Raw genomic sequence first — 16,580 nt, forward strand, 5'->3', positions numbered from 1 at the left:
AGGTCTGTTGTCCATAAAGAAAAAATGGTGGAGTCCTTGGTTGTTTAAAAAGCTAAACAAGGAAAGGAGAGATAGGGAGCGAGAAAGAAAGGGATGAAAGAAAGGAGGGAGGGAAAAATTGGTAGTAAATAGATGACACAAGAAGAGCGAAATGCTGGTAGCAATCGAGGTGGGTGATGAGCCCACGAAGGGGGCATTATACTATTCTCTTTGCTTTAGATATGTTTGAGATATTTTCACAATAAGTTAAAAAACTAGAAACTAGTTTCTTGACTAGATTGAACCTCTCTCCACTCTTTGACCCATACATACTCCCATTTGAGTGTCGGGGAGGGGAGGTCTCTGTTCATCTTCTGTTTCTTCAAAAAGGCATGCACAGCTCCATTTGCTTCTCAGGAATTTCCTGAGAAACAGTTTCAAATGCCCAATGTGACTCTGAGTCTTAGAAGGAATTTTCTTTTTACTTTTGGATTTTCTTCTTTATTTTTATGTTTATTTATTAGATATTAGAAGATCAGAAGAACTTTCCTTGTTAAAGCCTCCTGGTGACTACTTTAAAAAGAAGAAAAAAAAAGACAAAAATAATAAGGAGCCCATAATTGAAGATATTTTAAACTTGGAGAGTTCTCCAACAATTTCAGGCCCACCAGGTAAGGTTCGTGACAGGCATTTTGTTTTAATTTATTCTTAAATCCAAGAAATTCCTAAATTCTTAAATCCTGAGGACGCTCCTCTCCTTTCTGCCTTCTTCTTCCCTCCTTTCTTCTCTCTCCCCTAAAACAAAGAAGGAGAACTAAAATTTCAGGATTGCCGTGATGAGGAATGGATATCCAATTGATTTTAGAACTAACTGACAATTTAGACATGTTTTATAGCTCATTATTTTAATTGTATGTATTATGTTGCTGATGAATTAAAAACAGTAGAACTGGCCATGAAGTTGAGGGGGAAAAGAGAATTATTTAGATCATTCAGATATACTTCTGTTTTTCTGATTCTATCTTTATGTGACTCTTTTCTGAATTCAATTTAAGTTTTGCATTGGTCGTGTAACGAGAACAGGTAAAAATTCTAGAAAGGCATCGCCTTTTTCTTTCTATGTAAAAATAAATAAATCTCTAGCTTGTTTGCAACATATGAGGATTTTCTTGCATAGTATATTCCAATGCAAAGAATAAAAGGGATTATTTGCACTTTCCTTATGCAAATTAAAGCCAGATGATTTATAAACCATCTATTAGCTGGGTTCTTAATATTGGCAAGTACTGCCATCGTTTAAAGGATTTGCCCAAAATGTGCTATGTACATACGATCTCCAGTTTTCTAATACTGCCCTAACTCACTGTTAACATAGAAAAGTTTTGAATTATTAAGAAGGAGATAGTCTCCAGCATTTGTCTAGATTGATTGGGGAAGATTTTACAGCTTATGAATTCCCAGACTTACAGGAGCTCAATATTCAGGCAAGAGCTTTACTTGTGTATAACTTCTCTCCCCAGTAGTCATCACTGATCTGATTATTTTAAAGGTTACAGACATTTAAATTCAAAACCCATTTTAGTATCAGCAGAGTTAGTACTTCTTTCTCCAAAGATTCCTACCCCCTGAATCTCCTGTCATAACGCATGCTCCCTTTTGTCTTGCAGTTAGTCCTGGGTTATACAGTAAAACCATGACTCCAACATATGATCCTGTGAATGGAACTCCAGCGTCATCCACCATGACTTGGTTCAGTGACAGCCCCTTGACTGAACAAAACTGCAACATCCTCGCCTTCAGCCAACCCCCGCAGTCACCAGAGGCACTGGCTGATATGTACCAGTCTCGGTCTCTGGTCGATAAAGCCAAGCTCAACGCAGGGTAAGGATGTGCCTCCATTTTGCTTCTCTGTGAACTGAGGTGGATGTAGTAAGAGCGATGCTGCAGAGATGGGGGAGGGGTTTTTTAAATCTCTGAATTAGCATGCCTGGGGATTGTATACCTTTAGTAAAAGTCAGTACTGATTTTAGCAACAAAAGGGAAAAATGCAGCTTTTGGTCATTTTAGTACATTGAAAGTGTGACAACATTTATGTGTTTGGGTAACTCAGTGGTTTCCATAAACGAATACAAATTTTTACCCCTACAGGTGTGCAAAGTGTATTTTATGGGATGTAGAGCAATTTATAAGTGAGTTGGTCTTCATGGGCTATTACAGAAAGGTCTAGACAATAAGAGTCAGCTTTGGGTCAGATCCCCCGGTTTAGAGGAGAGGCTGTGCAGGCCATCAGCAAGTGCAGATTCTTATTCTGGCTCTACCATGAGGCACGTGACCTTAAACATACCACTTAATGTCACTAAGACTCAGTTTCATCATCTATAAAACTGAGAAAATAAAAACCGCCCTGGCTCCTTAACTAGGCTACTTTAAAGCAAGGGCCTGTTAGGAACTGGGCCACACAGCAGGAGGTGAATGGCTGGCAAGCAAGTGAATCTTCATCTGTATTTGCAGCGGCTCCCCAGCGCTAGCATCACCGCCTCAGCTCCACCTCAGATTGTCAGGCATTAGATTCTCATAGGAGCACCAGTCCCTGGTGCCAAAAAGGTTGGAGACCGCTGCTTTAAAGTGTCAATGAGAAAAAAAAAAATATATATATATATATATATATATATATGTATGTATATATATATATATATACACACACATATATATATATAAAACATATGTATATATATAAAATATATATAAAGCATTGAGAAAGCTATAAGATAAAATGCAGGTATAAACTATCATCAAGTCCTCTGCTTTACTTGTTTTTGTTCATATTACTTACACAGACTTCGTTCAAGAAGATATGTGTATGTACGTATATAATATAAACATGTTATATATAACATGTGTATGGTATATATAACAAACACATATATAGCATATATATAACATAAACATACTATATAATATTATAACATATACGTATAAAATTAACTGGCTTGTAATGCTCGTCCTATTGTTTTCTAGTTGGTTAGACTCTTCACGTTCTCTTATGGAACAAGGCATTCAGGAGGATGAGCAGTTGCTGTTACGATTTAAATACTACACTTTCTTTGATTTGAATCCCAAAGTAAGATACTTTTTCTCTATTCTCTTTTTTTAATTTTTTAAAATTTATTTTTATTTTTATTTTTAAAGTTTATTGGGGTAACATTGCTTAATACAATTGTATAATTTTCAGGTATACATTATCATTTGACATCTGTATATTCTATTGTGTGTTTACTACCCAAAGTCCAGTTTTCTTCAGCTACCATATATTTGATCCCTTTTACCCACTTCACCCTCCCTCTCCCCCTCTATATTTGGCCCCCTTTACCCTGTCTACCTCGGGTAACCACTAGTCTATAGTCCATGTCTATGAGTCTCTTGTTTGTTTGTCCTGCTCCTTTGTTGCTTTTAGGTTTCTATCCCACATGTAAGTGGTATCATATGATTTTTCAGCTTTTTAGGTCTGGCTTATTTCGCTTAGCATGATTATCTCGAGGTCCATCCATGTTTTCGCAGATGGCAGTATTTCATGTCTTCTTATGGCTGAGTAATATTCCATTGTATATATATGTACTACAGCTTCTTTTTCCAGTCATCTATCATAGGACATTTCAGTTGCTTCCATGTCTTGGCCACTGTCTATTCTCTTTTTTAAAATGTGAATGCATAGAAGTTTAGTATTGAATCATTTAGTCATCAAAATTAGGATTAATTATGTGTAATTTTCTGTTTAGCTCTGCATATGGGTCTCTGGATTTTCATCTTTTGGGTTCTAGCGAGCATAGTCAGCAGCCCGAGGGACCGGGAATCTCTAGGAGTCTTCACGCCCAGGGTGGCGCGCGCTCCCCCTCTTGGTTCCCGAGAACCAAGGGACAAGCAGAGAGCGGCTAATGGGACCAGAGTCAGTAGTGCTTAGGAAAGAAGGTGATGTCAGGACCCAGATTAAGAGCAGGTTCTCAGAACAAGCCAGGTCCCCATGATGGCGCAAACTAGACTCCACCCACCACTCCCCACCCCGCAGTGCTGAAAGTCTTTGGTGATAAGAAAGAGGAATCATTTATATAAATAAAGACCCAGCTGGTCACCAACTCCCATTCTAAGTGCACACCTCCCACCGGAAGTTTACTGGGACAATTGAGTGGTGAAATACGTCCCCTGATCTTCGGCCTCTTCCTTGCCCCCATTCGCTCTTTTCTAGAGTTAGGAGTCAGCAGTTAAACGGCCAAATGTAGAAAATATAAACTGGGTCGCGGGTTCTCTAAGTGCACTGGGTGAGTTCGTCGTATTGTTCCCATCTAGTTTTGTGCTGCTTGTTGCTCTTCCCTTTACTGCCTGGCACTTGTTTGAAGGGATTGCTTCAGGCCGCCTCTTCTGTGCAGACCCTTTTCTCACCCACAGCAGTATTACTGCCTCTTGTGGCACTGTCTTCTTCTTGGTCCTGATTTTACGTCTGGTCTTCAAAGGCCCATCTCAGCTCTCATTGATTTCCTAATGGGCATCTTCTTCAAAATAAGCTTTATTCCTTGCCATTCCTTTGGAGATCCTACTCAGTCTTTGATTTAAATCCAACTTAATGCACGTGGACCTAACTTGTGTCTGATACGCATGACTTCCAGTGACTCACAGCAAAAGAGCAAATTTTGGCTCTTTGGTAAAACATTCGGGAGAAGTTACTGTACTGCTTCTTCTAAATAATTGTTTTTATTTTTTAAGGGCACTGTGAATTATATATCTGTCTGGATTTCCTTCTTTGCATTGTCTGCTAGAACCAAATTTATACATTTTCTGGAATTTCATTTTTAAGCCTCATTCCTGACTTAGCTTTACTGTTTCTTTGCTTAATTCCTAGTCAATTTAAGCTATCTTGTTGTATGCTATATATTCTAATAAACTGCCTTTAATTTTTTTCTCATAATATGTAAGTAAAACATACTTATGCATTTTCTAATTGCTAAGTAAGTAATTTGGCCCAATCTTACCTATTCAAACTCGTGCCCCTGCTTATTTATTCATTTATTTATTGAGCAACTGCTGTATACCAAGAACTAAGCTAGCAGCTGAAAACCCAAAACTGCTGGATGTTAGAATAAGGTTTTCAAATTAATTAAATAAAATACGTAGGATTACAAAATGAAACAGTTATATTGAACTATTGTAACCAAAATCTTTTTTCAAAATGAAAATTTTATGCCTGGCAAAAGGATATGAACACATAGTTAATAGAAAGAAAACTACTATGGCTCTTAGCTTTAGGTTGGCATACACCAAAAGTTTCAGATACTATCTTAGCAAGAGTATGGGAAAACAGGCTCCCTCATGCACTGCTAGTAGGTCAAAGTACAAATTCATCTGGCCTCTATGGAAGGCACTTTAGTGATATCGATCAAAATTACAATTCTACGCAGCTGTGACCCAGCAAATCCACTCCTCATTATTTATACCACAGTTACACTCACATATGTGAATTGATATGTCCATGCACAAGAACAGTTATGACTACACTATTTGTTTTAGGAAAATATTGGAAACCACCCAAACATCCATCAATGGGGAACAAGTTAAATCCGTTATGGTACATCTGTATTGTGGTGTTGTTAAGAAGAATGAATCAGTTTTCTTTAGATGTGGAACATGGTCAAGGTATATATTATTGAATAAAAAAGAGCAAGGTACAGAAGAGTCCATGGGAAACTACTGTTTGTGGAAAACAAAGAAGGGAGGAAGACTTTTTATTGTAAGATGTTAACCTTTTGTCCCTTTAGAATTCATTCAAAATAAATTCCTTCATTATATACTCTTTTGCCTCATTTAAATGCATTCACATGTAAATTGAAAAATTTATAACTCCAATAGTTCATAGTATTATTTAAATGTTCAGTAGAGAAAAGGTATATTAGTAAGAGAAGGTGAAAACTGCTATCTGGCTAATAGGGAGTCTTAAGGGATCTAAATAGTAGCCCATTGAGAGCCTGAAAACTGTGGGTGGTAGGTCTTGTTGTTTGTTTGCATTGTTGGTTGGTGAAACAGGTGGAGGGGTTGACTTTATTGACTAGATAGAAACATGGATTCAAGGACCGGAGGTGGCAGAGCCATGTGCTTCTAGCTTGGGGTTTCTGTTTTCAATTAGCCAGAAGACAAAGGAAATCTAGGGCCACAGAGCGGGCAGGAGTAGCCAGTCTTCACCAAACGCTTGCTACTAAGTCCCCAAAACCACTGAAGAGTTCTCAGAGAGAAGACCTATTAGGATGCCTGTTAATGACTGACCTGTGGAAGACCCAGGACCTTATGATGTCCCAGAGCCTCAGTGGGAATGCAAACAAGCCTCCGAAGGGGGAATCCAGAGTTCTGCAGGATGCCGCAGAGAAATCCAGTGTCCCTCAGAATGCTCCTGGGCTTATCCTGAATGTGGTTATGACAGCTTGTTCTAGATCTGGTCCTTCTCCTAACGTCCATGTGTAAATGAAGGTCACTTTCGTTTAACCAATATTCTTTCAAATTATTGTTCTGTTTGACTGGGGGTAGGGGGAGCTAAGTATGTTCAGGCATGGAAGCTTTTATTTTTAAATCGCTAGTTGACTGTGTTTGAGAGAAAAGCCTTATTTGGTGACTGAACTTATTCTTACTAAAACTCCTATTAAGCATTAAGTTATAAGCGCTATGTCACAATTTAGATGAAGAGAAGAGAGGAACACAGAGAATTACCTGCCTGCTACTGCTGCCTGCCTGCTGCCTGCCTGCTGGGGTGGATGATGGATTAGATTGGGTGGTGGATGGATGATGGATGGACAATTGAATGGGTAGATTGAAATGGATGGAGGGACAGGCAAACTAGACAGCGCAATATGAATTTCAGCAGCTGCACATACAATTTAGATTTTGTCTTTCAAGTGTGAATTAAAGCAGGGCTTGGTTTTATTGGGGGAATTGGTGGTTTATTGGCATTCATCGTGTGTAGTTTCTTAGTTGTCACGTCTTTTGATTCCAGTATAATTTACATGATAAATTCAGCCATTGTAGATGTACATATAATGATTTGTAGTAAATTTATATAGTTGTGCAACCATCACCATGATCCAGTTTTAAAACACTTGCATCACCCAAAAAATTTTCCTTTTACCCATTTGTGGTCAGTCCCTGCCCCAGCCAAAGCCCCACCCCACCACTGGCCTGCTTTCTGTCTCCACTTTTGTCTTTTCTAGAAATTTCATACAAATGGAGTCATACAGTATATAATCTTTTGTCTGGGTTCTTTAACTCAGCATAATGTTTATGAGGTTCATCTGTGTTGTTGTGTGTATCAGTAGTGCATTTCTTTGTACTGCTGAGTGGTGCCCCATTGTGTGGATGGACCATGTTTCATTCATCCATTTGGACTTGCGGGACATTGGCTTGTTTCCAGGGTGGAGCTGTTATGAATAATGCTGCTGTGAATGTTCTCATTGTTGTGTTTTGATTTGTTTTGGAAGGATTCTGGGGTTAACTCCTGAGGTGTTCCATGACACCTGGCAAAGTTCACAAAGCAAAGACAGATTCCCTTAAGATTCTTATTATTCTAGCCTCCTGAATGCTACACACTTAGGTTTGCATTGTAGAAATGCTGAGAAGGAGCACGCCAGTGCAACAGGTCCCATTGCCCACTTACCTAATAGCAGTGCTATTTGCTGGTTTGGGCTTACTTCCTATTTTTACATTCCCTATCACCTTTTTTAATATACATAAGGTTCCTGCAAAAAGAAAAATATACTAATGCTAATCAACCTGTAATAAGTCCATTTAGGAACTGTATCTTTCTATTCCTCCTCCATGTTTCCTTCAACATTTTTTTTTAAAGGATATAGTAAAATGTAAACTCGGTGTCAAAAAAAAAAAAGGAAAGGAAGAAAACCAAACATAGGAGTTATTGTTTAACAGATATAGAGTTTCAGTTTTGCAAGATGAAAAGAGTTCTGTAGAATGCCACTGAACTGTGTGTGCACTTAAAAAATGGTTAACAAGGTAAATTTTATATGTATTTTACCACAATTTTTTAATAAATTAAAGAAAAAGAAATTACGTAGAGTAAAAATGGAAAATAGTTCTTTACCATGACTTTTTTCCCCAAGAGGCAGCCACATTTAACAGCTTGATGATTAACAATACTTGCAGATTTTTTTCACAGTTATAAAATTTTTGAACAGATTTTCAAGGTCTTTTTCCCCTACACAAAAGAGATCATGTGTTTGCTCTGTAGCTTGCTCCTTTTTACTTCATAATATATCCTGGCCATCTTTTCATGTCAGTGTGTATATGTCTGACTTTTTTTTTTTACAACTACAAAGTAATCAAAGGAAAGGCTAAACTATAATTTATCAGGACCCTGGGATGCTTGCAATTTTCGCTCTTTCAAAAAATGTGGTGCACATTCTTATATCAGTATCTTTGATGAGTGCTTGCATTCTTTAGAATAGTAACCATAGACATGCTCATCAAAAGGCAAAAGGGCATTAAAAGATACTGCCAAATTGCCTTCCTACTGACCTCGTATGTGAAAGTGCCGATTGTATCACATCCTCGCCAATACCAGTCATTATCAATCCTTAAACAATGTGGGTAAATCTAATAGGAAAATAGAAACTCTGTCATCTCTTTTTTTAATTTGAATCTTCTGTTTGTTAGTGAAGCTGAGCATCCTTTCCAATGTTTACATGCCCATTTTGGTTTCTTCTGTGAGTTGCCTATTTATATATTTGCCCCATTTTTTTTTTTGAATTGTATTTTTCATACTGATTTATAGGGGCACTTTGTATATAATGGATATTATCTTTTACATTTATCACAAATATTATTTTCCAGTCTGCATCTGGTCTTATAAAAGTATAATCTTCAATAGGGTATTTTTCACCATTAAAAATGTTTAATTTTCGATTATCAAGTCAATCATATACATCATAATTTTTAGGCTTCCTCTCTTGCTTAGAAAAGCTTTCCACTTTCAAAGATAACAAAAAGTGTTCTCTCATGTTTCTGTCTAGTAGTTTTGGTTGTTATGTTTAGATTTTTTTATAACAGTTTTTTGAGGTATAATTTATATACCATACATTTTACTTATACAACATGTACAAGTGAGTGGTTTTTAGTATATTCATAGAGTGGTGCAAACTATGCCCCTATCTAATTTCAGAACATTTTCATCATCTTAACAAGAAACTCATTTTCCTTAAAGAGTTGCTCCTCATTTCCCTCCCACCCTCCCAACCCTAGGAAACCATCAGTCTACTTCCTGTCTCTGTGGATTTGCCTATCCTCGACATTTCATATAAATGGAGTTATGCAATATGTAGTACTTTGTGACTAGCTTCTTTCACTTAGCATAATACTTTCAAGGTTCATCCATATTGTAGCGCGTATCAGTATTTCATTTTATTGCCAAATAATATCCCATTATATGTATATACCACATTTTATTTATCCATTCATCTGTTGATGGACATTTAGATTGTTTCTACTTTTTGGCTATTATGAATAATGCGGCTATGAACATTCAGGTACAAATTTGATTTGTTTTATTGTAGTAAGATATGCACAACATAAGATTTGCCATTTTTTTCCATTTTTAGATTCACAATTCAGTGGCATTAAGTACATTCACATATTCTGCAACTGTCACTGCTATTTATTTCCAGAACTTTTTCATCATCCTGTACAGAAACTCTGTACCCATTAAACAATAATTCCTCATTTAACCCCTCCCCCCAGCCACTAGTAACCACTATTCTACTTTCTGTCTCTGTGAATTTGCCTTTTCTAGGCAAATATTCCACCTCATATAAGTGGAATCAGACAATATTTGTCTTTTTGTGTCTGGCTTATTTCACTTATCATGGTGTCTTCAAGGTTCATATATGTTATAGCACATATCAGAATTTCCTTCCTTTTATGGCTGAATAATATTCCATTGTGTGTGTGTGTGTGTGTGTGTGTGTGTGTATTTTTGTTTGTTTGTTTGTTTGTTTGTTTACTGATTCATCCGTTGATGAGCATTTAGGTTGTTTCTACCTTTTAGCTATTGTGAATGATCGTGCTATGAACACTGGTGTACAGTATCTGTTTGCATCCCTCTTTTTAATTTTTTTCAGTATATACTTACAAGTGGAATTGCTGGATCATATTCTACGTTTAACTTTTTGAGGAACTGCCCAATTGTTTCTCACTGAGGCTGCACCATTTTACATTCCCACCAACAATGAACAAGGGTTCCAATTTTTCACATCCTCACTAACGTTTGTTATTATCTGTCTTTTAAATTAGAGCCATCGTAGTGGGTATGAAGTGGTATCTCATTGTGGTTTTGGATGTTGAGATCCTTTGATCTATCTGCAATTTATATTTTTTGAATGATGTAAAATTGTCTTTTGAGATTTTTGTTCTCTAAATGGCTATACATTTTTAACACTATTTATAGTATTCTTTCTTCCCCTACTGATAGAAAGTACCATTTTTATTTTATATTGAATTTATATACATAAGTAGGTCTGTTTCTAGAGGCAGTGTTATGGACATTTTGTCTATCACTATACCAATGCCACACCATTTTAGTTACTGCAGCTTTATGATATGTTTCTATTTTGGGGAGGACAAGTTTCTCCCAACTTTGTTTTTGACGATATTTGAACATTGTCTTTTGTGTAGAGACATCGGCTTGTATAGAGTTGCATTTAAGAATCTCTATCACATTCTCATCGGGATTGCACTGAGTTTGCAGATCAACTTGGGGATCCCTTTCCTTTGTATTACTTATTACATAAACCATTTTTACTACCTGTTTTTCCTACCAATAGAAAAAGTGTGATAAAAGAGAGGCAAAATAATGGAATCTAAGATGGGTCAGTGTGGACCCTTGAAGAGACTCTGGAAAATATTTTGAGGAAGTTCTAAATTCAGGAATAAAAAATGCTGGGGCAGTAGAAAGGTAGAAGGGTATTTCTTTCAGTTACCTGAACTGGAGTTTATTGCTTCTGATTAATAAGGAATGGCCATAGTCATTCTGGAATTTTTGTATTGTGGAATATAAATTACACACACACATGCACACCTGTTTCTTTCTGTAGTACGATGCTGTCCGAATAAACCAACTCTATGAACAAGCCAGGTGGGCCATTGTCCTAGAAGAAATTGACTGCACAGAGGAGGAAATGTTGATCTTTGCAGCACTGCAGGTACCTTTTCTCTGGAGGGAGACAAAGCAAGTTTGTTCTGCTTCAAGTTTCATTTTCTTCCTACTGTTTTTTCCTTTAAAGAAAGTGCTGGAAATGAGGGGAGTAAATTAAAATTTAAAATGCTCCTCATAACCTTACACACGTGTACATCTTATGTAAAGAATTAATCTTACCGTTCTTATCTCTTTCCCCCTACAAGCTCAACCACTGATGGAGAGGAAGCGAGTTTGAACATGACTAACCATAAAATGTCATTTTCCTACATAGGAGAGAAGATTTCCTTCTAGATGTTTGGTATTACAAGGGGGGTTGCCTCTGAAAAAAAGAAGAGCTGGCTACTGGATTCATTTACGCTTATAACATTTCTAAAACCTCTATTTCTTTGCAGTATCACATTAGCAAACTATCATCATCAGCCGAAATACAGGATTTTACAAATGAGTCTGAGGTTGATGAAGTAGAAGCAGCACTTTCTAATTTGGAAGTGACCCTAGAAGGTGCAAAAGCAGACAACACGTTGGTATGAACTTTTCTGATTACTTAGAATTGTGGTTTTGTTCTGACTTATTGACAAATGTAGATGAGCTTTCTTAAAATTAGAAATAAGAAACTATTTTGTCTGATTTTGAAAACAGAAAACATACCCATCATCTGACAAGTTTAAACCTAGGAAGAACTGACTAGCTTTTCTCAGGTCAGCTCTGTAAGGGACTGTAATATATTTTCGTTACTGCTAATGATAATACTTTTGTATCACGTTTTTTTTTCTGGAGGAGTTGGCATGGTATGAAAGACTGCTGAGGACTCCGTTTCACTAACATGGCATATGGAATTGGTTCCTGAAGTCTAGTTGTGAGAATAGAGAAAATGCTTTACAGAAAACAAAGCCTTATTATGTATTTACCTATATATACATTTCCACTGGGCAAGGTTGACAGAACTGAGAGCCATTTTTTAGAACATTATAAAAAGTTCCTAAACCCTTTTGACTTCAGGAAATAAGTAAACACACGCGTGCGCGCGCGCACACACACACACACCCACACACAGAGTAAAACAAAGAGTTTATCATTTCTGCCCTTTACCCGTGAAATGCGGCTAAATGTTAGCTTTATAATTGGAATGCCCTTCCTGTTTGATTCATTTGTTGGGTGCCACTCTTTTGTTTAACCTCTTCAATCGTGGGAGTGATTATTAGTTTAATCACATTGAATCAGAAAGGTGGATCCATTGTAATTGGATTTTTAAAAAGTAATAGATAAAAATGAGTCACCATATCCTTATGTATTTAATATGTGTTCTATTATGATTAAATTCCTTAAAATAGGAAATTGGTATCATACAAAAGCAAATACCTCAAACTAAATTCCATGATTCTTTAGAGATTCAGAGCCCTTTCTCACATTTATAGGCGACACAGCTCCCATGAGATTAGTTTCCTTTCGTTTACTTCCATAGCTAAATACATACAGCAGGACAGTGTTCCTTCTTAGAACAGATAAAAATATCCCTCCTCCCTCCCTCAATATTTTTATGTCAAGGCTTTCTGATGTCAAACAATAGACTTTTCAGTTTGAAAATAAGCACCAACCTACCCTGTAGAATGAACTTTGAACCCGGTTCCTTTTGAGAGTTTAATCAGTGAACTAGATATGCCTGGAGTTACTCACTCTGATGTACAAGTTATAAAATAATTTTGTTTGTACATAAAAGTACTTGTTTTAAACTCAGGCGTTTGACTTGAATGGTAGGTACAGGGAGTGCTTGGTCAAATTTTTAATCTTTTTCTGATTTGTGTGCTATATGACAAATAGGGAAAAGTGAAAAAAATGTACAGTTTAACAAATTAGTGTTCAGTTATCACCCAAGTCACCACCCAAATCAAGAAGCAAAACTTTGCCAGCCACCACAGAAGCCCCTGCATGTGCTTCATCCCACTCCCAGCCTTCCCTCCACCCACCCTGCCCCAGGATATGAGGCTGGTGTGAATGAGGAGCTGAGTTTTTTTATTATATGTAATAGTAATTCAAATTTAAATAGCTACAAGTGGCAAATGCCTACAGTATTGGACCGTACAGGTACAGAGTGTCAGCACTGCCTGTCTAATCACCGCTTATGAAATGTTATCTGTTTTTCTTTAGGAGGACATTACTGATATCCCTCAACTTGCAGATAATCTCAAATTATTTAGGTAAGTCACCCTTAAAGGAGAAAGGGATTAGTTATAACAAAGCCTTGTAGGTAGTAGAGTCCAGGAGTTTAAATTAAACATTCATTGGGCAGGTTCATGGTTCAAAGGTAAAAGCACGAGCTTTGGCATTAGGTAGACAGTGACCCCGTCGGGCATTGTCCTTACACATCTGAGCCTCGGTTTCCTGATCTGTAAAGTGGGGATATACCTCCCCTTGGGTTTGTTGGGAAGATCAGATAAAATAATGCACATGAAGCATCGAGCATGGTGCCTGGCTCATAATTCACGCTCCATAAATGGTTGTAAACATGGCCGGTGTCAGCAAGAATGAACATATATGCCAGACTGAAGTTTCTGTTACAGTCCATCTGGGAGGCTCAGTACTCTGACACCGTTTCAAGGCTCTTTCACAGTTTAAAAATCAATTGTCACTAGAACTTGGATCCTGGGCCTACAGAGAGATAACTTTAGTTATTCACCTTTTGCCTGTTAAAGTATTTCTGATAAATTCCCTAGTCACCTCAGGTCAACCTAAAACTGTTAAAAAAGCAAAGAAGTTTTCCATTTCATTTGAAAAAACTGCCACATTTGTGATAGTACCAAGGTGTGTTAGCATGAAAGGAATAAGGTCCCTCTGAAGTTCTATCAGTTACTTATACCATGCCACTTTATGGTTTGTTGACTTTTCTTAACAAACCAACACTTCACTAGGTCGGTTGGCTTGAAAAGAAACACAGGTTGCTGTTGATAATACATGATACAAAGAAAGATTTGGAAAGAATGAGTAGTCAGGTATAAATGAGAAACAGGAGTCCAAAGGTAACAATATTTGTCACTGGGTTTCTACAGATTTGTTTTTTAATGTAATCTTAGGATGTGATCTCAAACAATAGGGTCATTAATTTAACATCTATGGCATAAATATTTGCAATCACATATATTGTTATAGCCAGAGCTACAGAAAAAAAAATATAGTTATTTGAATCCACACATACATCTATATAAATTATTGATAATTGTTCTGCAAAGAAACTGGGTTGCCATATTCTCTGTGTAGAGTAAATCCAGCTCTTCACAAACCAAATAATGACAGTTCCCTTCCTATAGATGTTTTCAATGAAGGAGATGATATTCTGGAATTAAGACCCACATCCATCTCACTTTAGTGTCATTGATATGTTCAAATTTATGAAATCATTTTCATGTCTGGCCAGTGGACACTTTACCTACTGAAAGTCTCAAGATATTGAATTTAATACATAGTATAGTTCATGAAAGAAAGAACGGATGGAGGAAGGGTAGGAGGGAGGAAGCAAAGAAGTAAAGACAAGGGAAGGGAGGAGGAAGGATATTGGAGAATGGAGCTCGTGTTCCTAGTGATCGTGGGACCTTGAACATGGCCTTCATTTCCTGAGCCTCCTTTCCTTATCAGTAAAATGGAATTGAACTAATCCTTTGATTTTTAATGCTTTTTTTCCTTTAACAGTTTTTTTTTTCCTGAAAAAAAAAATCTATTGAATTTATTATATAAATAGTGGACTTCAGTTTCCAACAACATGGCAATTGATCTCACCCAAATCCAAATTTTTTCATAAATACATGTGAGTGTTAGATAAAATAAAAATCAAAGAATTGTAAATACAAAATTGATCTTGAAGTGAGACTGGAAAATCCCAGCTTGCAGGAAATAAAGAGGGAACCTAGTTCTCCAAGTGAAGCCTCAGCTGCACAGAGGGAGTTGGGCCATGAACATAGATTCTCATGGCTTGGGACTAGGACTTTGATCCCCATGCAAGGATCAAAGATGAAGCTTTAAGGTGGGTGTCCTTCATGTAAGGCAGTGAGCTAGCACTGAAGCTCCTGCCTAAAGGTAGAAACTTAAAAGAACTGCCTTCTCTGTTTAACAGGGAGTAGAGAAACTACCCATCAGCCGAAGGAAGCAATAAGGAAGTTCATCCTAGCATGGGGTTCTCTGTGGGAAGATGAAAAATCTCTCAGGAAAGCAAAGGCGAGGTTTCTGCCACACACAGATGTAGATCTAAATTTAAAGTTTTATATAATAAACGGATCCTGAAAAAGTAAAATAGAAACTGGTCCAGGACCAAAAAAAATCTATGAAGCCCTAGCAAATGTAATTGCAAAAATCCTTGGAGGGAAATATCCATAATCTAGCATGCCTGGGACTTCTACATAAAACAATAACCCCCTTAATAAAAAGAAAGAGCCTCCAATAAAAATTACTAACCATTTGAGTTCATGAACCACCGTAAAGGAAAAACAGCAGACCCAACCAACAAGAGGATTAACAGTTTCAATAATTTTAGGTAATAGAAAAATCTGAAGAAACTATAAATGACTATATTTAGAATTATTAAGTAATAAAAGGTAAAAGTTATAATGAAAGAGCACAGACAACATTGAAAAGGAATGAAATGGAAATTCTAGAAATGAAAAACATAGCCATAGAAATTTAATATTGGATAGGTTCATTAAACATCAAGTTTAAAAACACAATTGAAGAGAAAACTCAGGTAGAAATGGAAAGTATGATATAAATAAAATGAGAAGGTTCGACATACATCTATTGGAAGTTTCAGGAAAAAAATATAGAGGAGAAGCAAGCATTTAAAAGAGAATGCTTGAGAATTTTATGTAATTGTTAAAGACAAAAATCTGAAATTCAGTAATCACAAATCCCAACAAAAATAAATCAATATAATTATACATGTTGGTACTAGCCAACCACTGATAAGAGAGAGTCTTTAAAATCAAAGGGAAAAATCAGATTTTCTACAAAAGAAACAATTAGGTGGGCAGCAGACTTCTCATTGACTGGGAGATATCTTGAAAGTGCTAAGAGAAGATAATATTCAATCCAGAATTTTATGCCCAAATAATTTTTCAAGATTCTACTTTTTGCAAATCCCTAAGTATAAACCAGACATGATACAATTCTACTAGTAAATTACATATTTAAGAAAAATGATTTGTGCCCAAACCATAAGGTATAACCACTGTTGGAGAGATCCTCTGGAATAAATAAAATGGATCCACAACAGGATTTTAGAGAGAGGTTACACATAAAGTGCATTCGTTATATCATTAGCCAAGTTCCTGTAGGCAAGCAGGGAAGTTACTGTAGCAAAGAAGTTCCATTCAGATGTACACAATGC

General features: G+C 36.7%; 1 protein-coding gene across 3 annotated transcripts in view; it reads left to right on the forward strand.

The window, feature by feature from the left end:
• FERMT1 (FERM domain containing kindlin 1) overlaps positions 1-16,580 on the forward strand; it is a 33,244-nt gene that overhangs the window by 7,705 nt on the left and 8,959 nt on the right. For all 3 annotated transcript variants that reach the window (XM_039863743.1, XM_039863745.1, XM_039863744.1), the window contains exons 4-9: positions 504-650; positions 1,647-1,860; positions 2,998-3,100; positions 11,109-11,216; positions 11,605-11,736; positions 13,358-13,407. In XM_039863743.1, the coding sequence (XP_039719677.1) occupies positions 504-650; positions 1,647-1,860; positions 2,998-3,100; positions 11,109-11,216; positions 11,605-11,736; positions 13,358-13,407 (754 nt within the window). The remainder of the gene's footprint in view (positions 1-503; positions 651-1,646; positions 1,861-2,997; positions 3,101-11,108; positions 11,217-11,604; positions 11,737-13,357; positions 13,408-16,580) is intronic.

This window comes from Pteropus medius, unplaced genomic scaffold, assembly GCF_902729225.1.
Source record: "Pteropus medius unplaced genomic scaffold, Ma_sr-lr_union100, whole genome shotgun sequence".
NCBI classification, from domain to species: domain Eukaryota; kingdom Metazoa; phylum Chordata; class Mammalia; order Chiroptera; family Pteropodidae; genus Pteropus; species Pteropus medius.